Source organism: Rissa tridactyla, chromosome 25 (assembly GCF_028500815.1).
Source record: "Rissa tridactyla isolate bRisTri1 chromosome 25, bRisTri1.patW.cur.20221130, whole genome shotgun sequence".
Classification (NCBI taxonomy): domain Eukaryota; kingdom Metazoa; phylum Chordata; class Aves; order Charadriiformes; family Laridae; genus Rissa; species Rissa tridactyla.
Genome location: NC_071490.1, coordinates 1,095,491 through 1,107,572, shown reverse-complemented (window position 1 = coordinate 1,107,572; position 12,082 = coordinate 1,095,491). Strand labels below are relative to the sequence as shown.

General features: G+C 48.7%; 2 protein-coding genes across 3 annotated transcripts; both read left to right on the top strand.

Annotated features, from left to right (window-relative positions):
* The first annotated feature begins 1,641 nt into the window (after positions 1 to 1,641).
* Positions 1,642 to 5,668, top strand: LOC128901481 (C-type lectin domain family 4 member E-like). Of its 2 annotated transcripts, XM_054183508.1 has the most exons (9): positions 1,642 to 1,793; positions 2,095 to 2,190; positions 2,368 to 2,466; positions 2,651 to 2,701; positions 2,809 to 2,898; positions 3,281 to 3,394; positions 3,489 to 3,640; positions 4,432 to 4,541; positions 5,190 to 5,668. In XM_054183508.1, exons 1-9 carry the CDS (start codon positions 1,694 to 1,696, stop codon positions 5,320 to 5,322), a joined length of 945 nt encoding a protein of 314 aa, XP_054039483.1. In that variant the 5' UTR covers positions 1,642 to 1,693; the 3' UTR covers positions 5,323 to 5,668. The 2 variants fall into 2 exon arrangements, with proteins under 2 accessions (XP_054039483.1, XP_054039484.1); XM_054183509.1 differs by lacking the exon at positions 2,368 to 2,466.
* A 124-nt stretch (positions 5,669 to 5,792) lies between these two features.
* LOC128901480 (hepatic lectin-like) lies at positions 5,793 to 10,914 on the top strand. The gene is made up of 10 exons (XM_054183507.1): positions 5,793 to 6,432; positions 6,756 to 6,806; positions 7,366 to 7,485; positions 7,588 to 7,638; positions 7,737 to 7,862; positions 8,420 to 8,482; positions 9,147 to 9,236; positions 9,456 to 9,625; positions 10,091 to 10,197; positions 10,505 to 10,914. Exons 1-10 carry the CDS (start codon positions 6,360 to 6,362, stop codon positions 10,638 to 10,640), a joined length of 987 nt encoding a protein of 328 aa, XP_054039482.1. The 5' UTR covers positions 5,793 to 6,359; the 3' UTR covers positions 10,641 to 10,914.
* The last annotated feature ends 1,168 nt before the right edge of the window (positions 10,915 to 12,082 follow it).

Genomic DNA, 12,082 nt, shown 5'->3' with positions numbered 1-12,082 from the left:
GAGACACCCACAATTACCTCAGGGAAGGCGCGTGGGTAGGGGACAGGGATTAGGGGTCCCTGATTACCCAAAGATGGGGGTATTGGGGTGACGAGGGGGTCCCTCATTCTCTCAGGGACCTGGCTGTGGGGGCCATGGCAGTCCCCAGTTCCCTAGCGATGGAGTGCTGGGTGATCGGGGTCCCCCATCCCATAGGGGTCTAGGGATGGGGACACTGGCGGCTCATGGGGTCCCCAGGGATGGGGACAATAGGGACCCCAGCTCCCTAGAAATGGGGGTGACAGGGATTTGCAGTTTCACAGGGATTGAGGCCTTGAGGCAGTGGCGGTCCCCAGTGATCCCTGGGGTGCAGGGACACAGGAGTCCCCAGTTCCCCAGGGATAGGGGTTTGTGGGACATCAGGGATGTCCCCAAGGACAGGAGTGGGGGGGATGTTCTGAGGGACAAGGATATGGGGACACTGAGAGCACTGCTGTCCCCAGGGAGGGGCTGTGGGACACTGGGCGTGCTGAATTGCCACTGGGGATATTTTTAACAGTGCTGAGAAGTGGATTTTCTTAGGAGCCTAAAGGTATCTGCAACTGCTTCAGCTTCAGTATTTAAAAAAATAAAAAAGATAAAAAAGCCTGAAAGAAGGGTGTGGGTGATTTAGGGGTGGGAGCTGGCGGTTTCGGTCCTTTCTTGACTTTTATCTTGGTTTTCAATTCTTTCAGCTTAAAAAGCGCCATCCTTGAGTTTGTTTAAACCTCTCCCACTCCACCGGGACAAATGGCGTGCTGGCAGCAGAGAGGGGAACCCCCACGAGAGCCCGTGGGCCGAATTCACAGCATTTTGACTCAAAACCAGCTCCGTTGCCTCTTGCAAAGCACTGGAGCCCCAAAGGCATGAAAGGCCAGCCCGGGGAGAAGTTTGGCCTCAACTTCCCCTAAATTTGGGATCGAAAAAGGGGAAATCGGACAAAAGGAGGAAGCAGCTTGCCCCAAGAGCAGGGGAACCAGAGTGAGGGATGTTCAGCTTTTGGCTGTGTTTGTTTTGACAAGGGTCCCTGTGTGAAATTCATCTGAAAGTGGACAAAGTTGAAGTCACTCCTAAGTTCTAAGTTTCGTTTTCTCTGAAAGTCAGCCCAGGGGACGCCTGGTTCCAAGCCCTGAGGGCGTTTGGGTAAGAAACAGAATTTTCCGGAGAAGGAATAAAGGAAATAGTGCCCCTCAAAAATAGGATTTTCACAATTTGAAGTTTCTCATGTTAAAAATGCAAGGAATTATCACAAAAACGCTGAACAAAATGCTAAAGAATTCCCCAAAATTTAGCTTTGTTTTTTTTTATTTTTAGGTGCTCGCCTCGGAGAATGCTGTTTTGGCATGAAGCCTCCAAAATCCACTTCCTTGGGCAGGTGTCAGCCTCTTTTGAGGAAAGCGAAGTGTGTTTTTTTAACCAATTCTTCTAAAAAATCAACAGGAAAGCGGCTGTGGCACGTGGCGAGGGGCAACCCAAGCACATCGGCCGCTCCAAAGCTCCTGAGTGCGCAGATTTTCAGATTTTTTTACTTTTCTTCCCCCCCCGCCCTGGGAAATTAGAATTATGAAACGCCAGCATTTCCTTCCCCCCCACCCGCCTCAGGATGAGATGACGCATCTTCCCCACCACATAAATCGGGGCGATATTGAGAGAGGGAAAAGAAAAAGGATCAGAGATGTCACAAAGCGAAGGTGCCATTGGCACCTACGAGAAATGGGATTTCGACGAGGGGACGGAGTTGGAGAAGCGAGAGCCCAGAAAAGCACCTAAAGGAGGTATCAGGGCGAGGGAGCGGCTTTGGGGACCCAGAGACATGAAACTAGAGGGTTTCGGCTCTTTAAATCGTTTTTTTCTCCGAAGTTAAAGCCAAGTTTTGACGTTTGGTTCCTCTGTTGGGTCACAATGTAGGAAAAAGAGGTTTGAACGCGGACAACAGGGTGGTGGAGCCACTCGAGAGGTTGTTTCTGGGGGGATTCCTCCTCTTTGTGCTCTTTTTGAAGAAAATATCTGGAGGGGGTGGGAATTATTTGGGGTTGCTTCACCCCATTTCACCCCTGGCAATGCCGTCTGTCCTAGCCTTGTCTCCGGAGAGAGCCGTCGCGCTGCTCTATGTGCTTCTGGCCCTTGCCTTCGTGCTCTTCACCACTCTCACCATTGTCAGTCTCCAGAGAGGTGAGTCTGCCATGTTTCCCTCGCTCCCCTCGCCAAGCGCGGGCACGATTTGGGGGAAAACACTAGAAGATGGAGCAAAAAGTGGCTCTGAGTTAGGACTGAAGGCCATTTTGCACCCTGTGAGCTCTCCGGGGATGGATCCAGAGTGAAGGTGGCTGCTCTCTTCCTCTCCTTCAGTATCCGCGGCATGGAAGGTGTTGGAACAAGCCCGGATGCGGAGTGAGAACAGCCACGCGATGGCCTGGCGTAACCTCTCGGAGGTCCAACGCGCTCTCGGTACAACATTTCACCCCAAAATAGTTCCCTGGCACCCACCGCACCCTCAATACCTGCACAGATTTCCCCCCTGGTGCTTCCCAGCGTACTTTTTCCAGCAAAAAAAATAAACCAAAACCACTTTCCATCAGGACAGAGACGGTCAAGACGTGTTTTGAGCTTTTTCCTCCTATTTTCCTCTTAGATGAACAGCTCTCTGGCAAGCTCAAGGCGATTCATGGCCAACTACTGAACGGTACGCTGAGGAAAAGGTGGTTTTGGGGAAAATCAGGGAAAAATCCTGAATACCAGGTGCAGGCAGGGGCAAAACGGGGTCAAAAGCAAAGGTTTTCCTCCTTCCAGTGTCACAAGAAGTGGAGAACATGCGGTGGAAGATGACGCGGTGCCAAGCGGAGTGCGGGAAGGAGCTGTCGGATCGTCTCCGTGTCCTGGGTGAGCACATGATTTTGATGGAAAACCCATTAAATTCAGTCTTTCTTGATTCCCAAAACATGTGATAGCGGGCGGATGCTCTAAAGATTCCTAGAATGCGCACTGGGAGCACACGAAGCCAATCTTAATGAGCTTGAGATATCATTAGGGAAAAAAATCCCTTTCTCAGCCTGTCCGTAAATACGATAAAAAGCTCATTTAACGAAAGGGCTTTGAGGTTTTATGCTTGAATTTTAAAGAATGGTAACTCGCACCAGGAAAAAACACCCAGTGAAAGCCACAGTGTTAATTGGGACGGAGAGGAAAAGGGGAAGGGAGACAAAAATGGGGGTTTTTAGGTCTTTGCGGCAGCTGTTTTACCTTTTTATTCTCTCTCTGGCAGAGGAAAGGGACGCGCCGGAGCCAGTGCTGCGGCAGCTGGCAGAGGTGAAGCAGGAGCAGAACCGCACATTGGCGCTGCTCGATGCGGCGCTGGAGGAGGCGCGCAACCTCTCAGGTGAGGGACTGAGCCCCTTGTTGCCCCCCTTCTCTCATCCACATGTTTTCCTTTGATTTTTTTTTTTTCCCCCGATGCCCTGTTTTTCCCTCAGAAATTCTCTGCACGAGATGTCCAGCCGGCTGGCAGCAGTTTGCCAAAACCTGTTATTTCTTCTCCTCGGCCGCCATACATTGGCTGGCAGCTAAAGAACACTGCACCCGCTTCAACGCCCAGCTGGCCGTCGTCAACACCGAGCAGGAAAATGTAAGCTGAAAAATCCCTTAAAAAGTTTAAAAAAACCACTCCCAAATTCCATGAGTTTTGAGGAATATTAGACTCCAGTTCCACAAGTGGAAAGCTAAGCATGGACGACTCAGCACTGCTCGCGGATGGCACGGGGGGAAAAGTACAACCGGTTGAGGTTTCAGCTTGGCTCTGAAGTGATTTGGCCAAATTGCGTGAATTTTTCCTCAAAAGACTGGCGTGATTTAAGGTTTTTTTGCCGGGGGGGGTGGGGAAGCCCAGGGAAACAGTTGCCCCTCCGGGGACTGTGTGACACCGAGGGGCTCCCTGGGGATACGAGAGGTTCTCACCTGGCTCCACAGCGATCCCGCCCCGCCGTCATCTAGGAATAACAGAATTTGGTTAGAAATTATTTAAATTATTTAGAAATTTACAGAAATTACAGAAGAAACTACAGCAATAGAACCCAAAGGGTGCACAAAGTGGCATTCTACCCCAATTTAGAGAATCCCTGCCTCCCATGTAGGAGGCTGCTTTCCCCGACCTGGCTTTTAAAGCTCTTTTTAAAAGCTTTTCCCTCCAGATATTAGAAATTTCAGCACTTTTGTCCATTTCCTACAGGAAACGTTGCATTTTTTTGTCAAGCTTATGACATATCACAGTTGTCCCCTGCAAGGGATGGGCTCCCCAATGTCACTGACTGCTGGCGCCACTGAATCCCTTTGCCGCCGCCTTCCACTTCCCCTCCTGACGCTGCTTTTTTTTTTTGCCCCCCCTTTTTTTTTTTTTAAAATCTTTCCCCCCGTTTGCAGAAATTTCTGGCAAATCACATCATGGAGAACCGAGTGTTCTGGCTGGGCCTCACTGACATGGACAAAGAAAGCAACTGGCAATGGGTGGACGGCAGCTCCCTCACTCTCACGTACGTTTTCAGCCTCATCAGAGGGTAAATTACCCCCAAAAAATCAGTTTTGTTCCCCCTTAGCCCCTTTTTCACCCAAAAAATGGCACCGCGCCCTCATTAGTGCACCCATCCGCTCTGGTTTAGTGCTTAAGAAGCACGGAAATAAGTTTCGTGCTGCTGTGGCACTTGAAAATGCCAAGTGGAGGGAAACGTAAGAGGAGCTACCCGGCTGCAGGCAAGATTTTGGCTTTTTTTCCCCAAAATTCGCTTTGGTTTTGGGGCTGAATACCCAGGTGTGAATGCGCACAGAGCGTTGGTTCCCCCCCAGCTCAGTCAGTTCCCGACCGAGATCCCGCAGCCGGAGTCAAAGGGATTCTTTCTAACGGATCTCCTCATTCTTGGGATTTTGGGGGAAAAACACCGTGATCAAAGCGGAGATATTTTCCTGCATTAAATGGGGGGAAAATGGGAAAAATCACTAAAATTGCGTTGTTGAATTAAACGGGGGGAGAAGGGTTTTTTTGGGGGGCCCTCCCCAGGAGATGCTGCGGGGCTGGTGCGTGCTCTGCCTGACTTCCCCCTACTTAAAAAAACCCAAACAAACCCAAATGTAACAAATTCCCAAAATGAGAGTTTTCCACCCAAAACGATGTACCCCCCCCGCAGGTTCTGGAACAGCGGCGAACCCAATGACGCAGGCCACCAAGGCGAGGACTGCGCCACCATCCTCCCCAATGGCTACTGGAACGACATTCCCTGTGCCATGCCCAGGACCTGGATCTGTGAGCGGAGCTGCTAGCGTCTTAAAAATGGGGGGGGTAAAAGCAAAAAAAAAAAAAAAGGGGGGGGCAAAACCAAGCACAGGGTGAAAACACAAGGTTTTGGGCTGGGGGGAACGTTGTCCAACAATGGGCCCCGCAGCTTCCTAAAAGCGGGATGCGCTGCTTGGAAGTTGCACAACGCTGTGGCCGAGGGGGTTAAACAATTCAAAGGGGTCGTTTTGGGGGGAGTCTTTAAGAGATTTTTGGGGGTGTTTGTTAACATTTTGCGAACCTGTTGCGATGAGGCTCGACGTATCACTTGCCAGTTAATCAGGAAAAACAAAAACAATAAATAAAGCACTTTGATTGTGACTTGAACCAAAACTCCCATAAATCCAGCTGACGCGGCACCGAGGGGGGTGGGTGCACACCTTTTTTTTCCCAGGGTTTAGGTAAAAAAATACCAAAAAAAGGGAAGAGAGAGCAGTGAAAACGAGGCGTGAATGTGTTTTTTGGGGTGCGTATGCAAATCTCCAACTCGGGGGTGCTGAAGCATGACGCCTGTTTTGCCGAAAGGGTCACATTGCCGGATTCCCCTCCCGGCATGGCTCCGCTGGCAGATTTGGGATTTTACCAGCGTGGTGTTTAACACCTGTAGGTACCAGGTGGTTTAGCTAAAATCCGTGGTTTTATCTAAAATCCCTAAAAAAAACCCAAACCCTCAAATCCTTGGAGGAGCTGCCGTTAAATCCCGCCTTAAATCCCACCTTTGGCATCACCGTTTCTCCCCCAAACCCAAGCCCCTCATGCCCTAAATGTGCCAAATTCACCAAATCCACTGGAACAGGTGAATTTTTTTTTAATTTTTGCCAAGGGATGAGGGCAGTTTCACCCCTTGTTTCGCCGCCCATTTGCATGTCACCGCCGGTCCCGGCGCTGAGAAGGAACCGAAACCTCAGGGCCGAACCGCCGGCCAAAATGGGGTGCTGGAGGCGGTGAGGGGTGTGCCGGGACGCGTGCCGAGGGGTTTAGCTCCTCACTGGGCGCCTGCGCAGCTACTTGCCCCAGGGCAAGCATGGCCCGGCAGGAGACCTACGGCAACTGGTTGGGTCCCCCAGCACCCACCAAGCGGCTGGTGAGACAAGCAGGTAAAATCTGGGGAGATTCCCCGCTTTCCGTGTGTCCTTGACGTGTGTTTTTTGGGGCCGGGAGGGTGTTGGCAGCGAAGCATCGTTGTGGTACGGAGGGTGGCAAAACACTTTTGGGGCGCTCGGAGTGACGCGGGTCCCACTTTGCGCTCAAGAAGTCCCAAAATCTCCAGGTTTGGCCACCGTTTCAGGTGTAAACTCCACGCCGGGCCTTAAAAAAAAAAAAACATCGGCAACTTCCTCGCAGGCGGCAAAGAAGCACCAACTGGTGGTTTTGAGTATCCTCCCCCTTTTCCTCAAAGCTCTTTTCCTTTCTTTGGCAGGAATTTACTCCGTCGCTGGGAAAATGACACCCGTGGGTGACTTCAGACCAGGTAAATCAGCATATTTTTTTTTTTCACCTTTTCAGGCTTTTTTGTAGCGCTGATGGAAAGCAGAACTGCCCGTGGTGCCTCCCCGAGGCTGAACTGGGCTTTATTTTCAGCTCGGTCGGTCAAATGTGGCATTTCTTTCCAGATATGGTTCCTTTTGTGGAACGCAATCAAATAGACCCCAAAATATCCCGGAAGTCCACGCTGGGCGGGGATTGAGAGGGAATTAATCGCTCCGTCCTCCCTCAGAGATGGTGTTTGCAACTTTCCCTACTCAAATTCATCCCTTCCTGCCGCAAAGCACTTCAAATTTCAAGCAGAATTGCTTAGATTTGCAGCTGAGGGGAGGACCCGGCTCTGAAAGATGTTATAAAACTCTATAAAAGTGATAAAATCAATATATATTGAGAAAAGGGTGTAAAAACCTTGCTGCGGGTGTACCCAAGGGAAAAGGGAAATCGCGTTTTTCACGCTTTCTGAAGGATTGAGCCGATCATTAACACCTGGGATTCCCAGTGGGTTAACAGGCCTGATTTTCACCCATTTTTTCCCTCTGGCGTAGCATCCCCGGACAGCTTCGAGGACGATTATGACGACGTCTCCCTGTCGGAGTCGGATCGTGGCCACAAATCGCCGGTGCCCAACGAAGATCTGCAGAGCCAGAGGAGCAAAGCAGGCACAGGTAGCACACCTTTGCCATCAAGGACCTCCGTGGAGCAGGATTTGGCCCTAAAATACCCCAAAAACATCCCCCCCCCGTGACTCTTTTCCTTCCTCCCAACAGGGGTTTACATCCTGGCAGGGAAACCGGCATCTCCGAATCCTTCCCAGAAGGGTGAGTCACACTCGACCGATGCCGTTACTCCGCAGTGGAGGCCTCAGCTGGATCCAGACCCAGAAAGCTGGGATTTCTCCCCGATTTCTTCTCTGCAGGTGACCCGGAACCCGCAGGTGACAGGGGACAGAGCCGCAGGATGACGTCGGTGGCCATCCTCTATGTCCTGGTAGCCCTCAGCTTTGTTGCATGGGTGCTGCTCTTCACCTTGGCCATGATGAAGCGTGAGCATCCCTGGAAGGGTCCCCGTCAGGCTGGGAAGCAGCAAATTTGGTTAAAACACCCCCCAAAAAAAGCATTTTCAATGTTAAAAATATATTATATATAAAATATACTATATATTATATATAATTATATAGTTCTCTACAATAACATGATGCTTTAAGTGTCCGTCCATGTGAGAACCGCAGCTAAAGCCCGTCTGTTGTCACGATTTGGTGATTTAATTCCACGTGTGAATTTGAGTTTGGTTTTAATTCCACACGTGAATGGGAATTTTTGAGTTTTAGCACAAAATTGCCCCCCCGCCCCGGCCCCGGGTACTGCCTCCTCCTGCCTGCACCAGCACCACTCCCTATTTGCTCCAGGGTGTAAATCCAGAGGAAATCCTCTCTGGAATTCCCCACTCAGCCCTAAAACGCCAGAAATTGGGCAAATTTGGAATCTGCTCCGGAATTCCCCACTCCACCTAAAAAAACCCACATAAATTGGGCAAATTTAGATGCCGCTGGCGATTCCTTGGTACAATCCAGCCGTGTTTTCTCTTTCGTTTTTGTTTCAGAGATGGAAATTATGGAGGAATTGAAGCTCTTGAGGTCGAACTGCTCGGAGAATGAAGCCAACGGTAGGACCCAAATCCCCGCGGTGACACTTTTTTTTTCAGCATTTGGCTCTTTTCTGGCACCAGTTTTGCCCGTTTGATGTGAATTAAGGAAAAATTGAATTGTCTTTTCGAGTGGCTCCTCGTTCTGCTCCATCTCATAGTAAATCAATGCTGGTTTTGACTGATTTGTTTCTGATTTCCACCGGGAATTACGCTGGGGTAAGCGATGTAGAACCGGATGGCCGACCAAGCTCGTGCCCCAATCCTGAAGGAATTAGCCCCAGAAGGGTGTAAATAGGAGCAAATCATGGGATTTATCCTGAGTAGGATCTTAGCGGGGGAAAAAACCACCCCGTTATCTCTCTTAAAGGAAGGGAAGGACATAAATCCTACAGACAATCCCGCAAAAATCAAATATGACGTGCAAAAATCCTTAACGGCTGCCAAATGAGTGATTAATTACATGAGAATTTGGGCGATATCGCAGCAAAATGTCACCTAAAGAGGAAAAAAAATCCACCACACGGCAATGCAGGACATTTTTGCAGGAAAATGAGATTTCTATGTGTGGAAAAGTAATAAATCCCGGGGGTGGGAAATTCAAGATTTGGGTAAAATGAAGGGGGGAAAAGGAGAAAAAAAAATATCGGAGGGGGGGTTGTTTACTTCGTTGCCCTCCCCCCAGTGTGGCAGGAGCTGTTGGAGACGCGCCGGCACCAGATGCGGATGCGGACTGGGATGCACAAATACTACGAGGAATTGCAGGATATGGCAGGTAAAAAAATCCGCGGATCTCCGTCTCCGTCGTCACGCGCCGGGAGAGAAACCTGATCTCCGCTCAAAAAGACCACAGCAATGGGAAATCTGGGTGACTTACACCAATTTTGAGATGCCACCTTGATGAGGGCACCGTGGAGGTTTTGTCGGCTGAGAAAAATTGATTTATGGTTTGGTTTTTTTCCCGGTTTTGGGGGTTTTTTTTGGTCCTTTTCAGCGCTGATTTGTAGATCTGTCCATGACGACAAGAAGTGCTCGGCCGGTTGGAAGATCTTCGAGAAAAGCTGTTATTCCTTCTCGACGGAGACCATGAGCTGGTCGGATGCGCAGGAGATCTGCACGGACCAAGGCGCTCACCTCGTCATCGTCAACTCCGAGCTGGAACAGGTCAGTCGGCCACTCCCGAGCAAAAAAACAACCAATTTCTCAGCCCCAAAATACCCATTTATTTTTTTTTTTTAAAATTCCCATCGCGGCAACCACAGGAACTCTAAAACCTTCTTTTTTTGGCTCAAAATAACCAAAATTTGCTATGGGGCTCATGAGATTTAGAGGTGGAGAGCAGTGACGAGGGTCAAGCCGAGTTCAGTTGACCATGACTTCTTGTTTTAAGGAAAAAAGTGCTAGAAACGGAGGAGAAAAAAAAAAAAAGAAAGCTCAAAATCTCCTTTCCAGAGTGCTGTGTACGTACTTTTTTAAAATATACCCAAATTATTCACTGTTTACCAAAAAAACACCACTCGGATATTGCCAGCGATGACCTCAAAAGCCTCGAGACGCTCCATAATCCACAGGAATTATTATTTTGGGAGTGTTTTAACCAAATTCTGCCTTTTTTTTTTTTTTTTGTAGAATTTCCTGAAGGACAATATTAGGAGCGGCACGTACTGGCTGGGGGTGACAGATCAACTGGTAGAAGGCACTTGGGTCTGGACTAACGGCGAACGGGGGAATTTGAGGTAAAAATTCCTCCAAAACCAGGAAAATAATCCTAAAATAAATGGGAAGAGAAGAAGTTGGCCCACCAAAACTTTGTTTTTTGTTAGTTTTACGCAATTTGAAGGGTTTATGGTGGAAAAATGCTGTTGTCAGAGCGGTTTCTTGCTGGTGGTAAAAAAAAAAATTGAGATTTTTAGTGGTTTTTTTTCCCTCAAACTACAAATTTCACCTCTTCCTGAGAGCTCCGCTGCCGCGGGGCTTGTTTTTATTTTTTAATAATTTTTTTTCTTTTCCTTTTTTTCCCTCTTTTTCTCCTTTTTTCTCCAGCTACTGGAACACGTGGAAGGAAAACAAGGACAAGGACCAGAAGGACTGCGGCACCATCGGGCCCAGCGGCGTCTGGAACGACGAGCGGTGTTCCCACTCCAACCACTGGATTTGCGAAAAATCCTGGAATTGCTGATGTCAGCATTATTTTTTTCCCTCCCATTTCCAGGCAATTTCCATTAAAAAAAAAAAAAAAAGGTACATTTCAAACTTCCTGCTGGGGAACCGGATGAACTCACGCAGCTCTAGGGGGATCCGGAGGCTCCACGCTCCCATTTTTTCTCATTAATGACATGGAAATCCTTACAAAAATGTCAATAAAATCCCTACCACCCCAAAACTTGCCAAAAAAGGGGATTTTCAGTTAAAATAACCACTTTAAAAAGGGTAAAAGCCCACTCACCAGCACAAACCCGTTTCTCGGCATTGCTGAATTTCACCTTTTTCTCCCCAGTTCTGCTGCCACACCACGGTTTCTCCTTAACTCTCAGAAAAGACAATTTTAGTAAAATCCTCTTTTTTCTCCCCATTTTTAAAAGACTTTTTTTCCATATTTATCCTCCCTCCCCCATCTCCAGCCCCCCGTCTCTCCCACAGATAATAAAAACCCCAAACCCCCAGTTTTGCTCACTTTTACATCTCTTAATTCAGCACATTTTCACCCAATAAAACTTAGGTTTTTTTCCCCTAAAAAAATACAATGTGAGCATTTCGGTCTCTTTTTGACACAAAAATAAATAAAACGGCCCCTTCAGCCCCATCCCGATGGCTGAAAAATTGTGGTATCAAAGAAATTCTGTTAAAATTGTTAAATTCTGTGTGAAAACAGAATCACAGAATTCGGTGAGATTTTAACGCTCGGGGTTTTTTTTTTCCAGGAGTTCTAAGCTAAAACTCGAGGTTTTGGGGGCATTTATACATTATCGATCAGCGGAAATGCAAAAATTCGTTACGGCTAGCAAAATTCCCTGCCTGGGTTGAAAATTAACAGTGGGAGCTTCCTCCCCCGCAAAAAAAAAATTAGGAAATTTGAGGCGGAATTGTGAAATTTGCTGTAAAATCAATTAGAAAAAGGACTCAGGGCAGAAAGCGAAACCAGTTTTAGGCCGGTTTTGGCTGGTTTTCAACAAAAAAAAGGGGAAAAAAAAAAAAAAAATCGACCGGTGGCAGAGGTGACACCAAGAGATGTTTCTGCCCTCGATAAAAAATTGTTAATTTAACCAAAATGGCGCTTTCTAGCAGGAAAATGGAAGGGCTGGGGAGGGACCAGTCCCTGCTTATGGGGGGATTGTCGGATCTGTTGGCGGAGGCTGGGGGTTACTGGGAGCACTGGGCGGGTACTGGGGGGGCACTGGGGATTACTTAGAAAGGCACTGGGAGCTGTGGGGATGAGGAGGGAACTGGGAACGCTGGAAGCACTGGGCTGGGAGGCTACTGGGAACACTGGACAGTGACCGGTCCCAGCACTGCGGGGGTACTGGGAGCACTTGGGTGGGGGAACTGGGAGCACTGGGGCAGGGAGACAGCCCAGTCCCAGTACTGGGGGCTTACTGGGAGCACTGGGGCAGGGAGACAGCC

What these genes read in the sequence shown, in the direction of transcription:
- LOC128901481 (XM_054183508.1), top strand. Translation starts at nt 1,694, where the DNA reads ATGTCACAAAGCGAAGGTGCCATTGGCACCTACGAGAAATGGGATTTC. An exon ending in GGAGGTCCAACGCGCTCTCG is followed by an intron (nt 2,467 to 2,650) that starts GTACAACATTTC and finishes TTTTCCTCTTAG; the next exon opens with ATGAACAGCTCTCTGGCAAG. An exon ending in TCAACACCGAGCAGGAAAAT is followed by an intron (nt 3,641 to 4,431) that starts GTAAGCTGAAAA and finishes CCCCGTTTGCAG; the next exon opens with AAATTTCTGGCAAATCACAT.
- LOC128901480 (XM_054183507.1), top strand. Translation starts at nt 6,360, where the DNA reads ATGGCCCGGCAGGAGACCTACGGCAACTGGTTGGGTCCCCCAGCACCC. An exon ending in GCGGCTGGTGAGACAAGCAG is followed by an intron (nt 6,433 to 6,755) that starts GTAAAATCTGGG and finishes TTTCTTTGGCAG; the next exon opens with GAATTTACTCCGTCGCTGGG. An exon ending in TCAACTCCGAGCTGGAACAG is followed by an intron (nt 9,626 to 10,090) that starts GTCAGTCGGCCA and finishes TTTTTTTTGTAG; the next exon opens with AATTTCCTGAAGGACAATAT.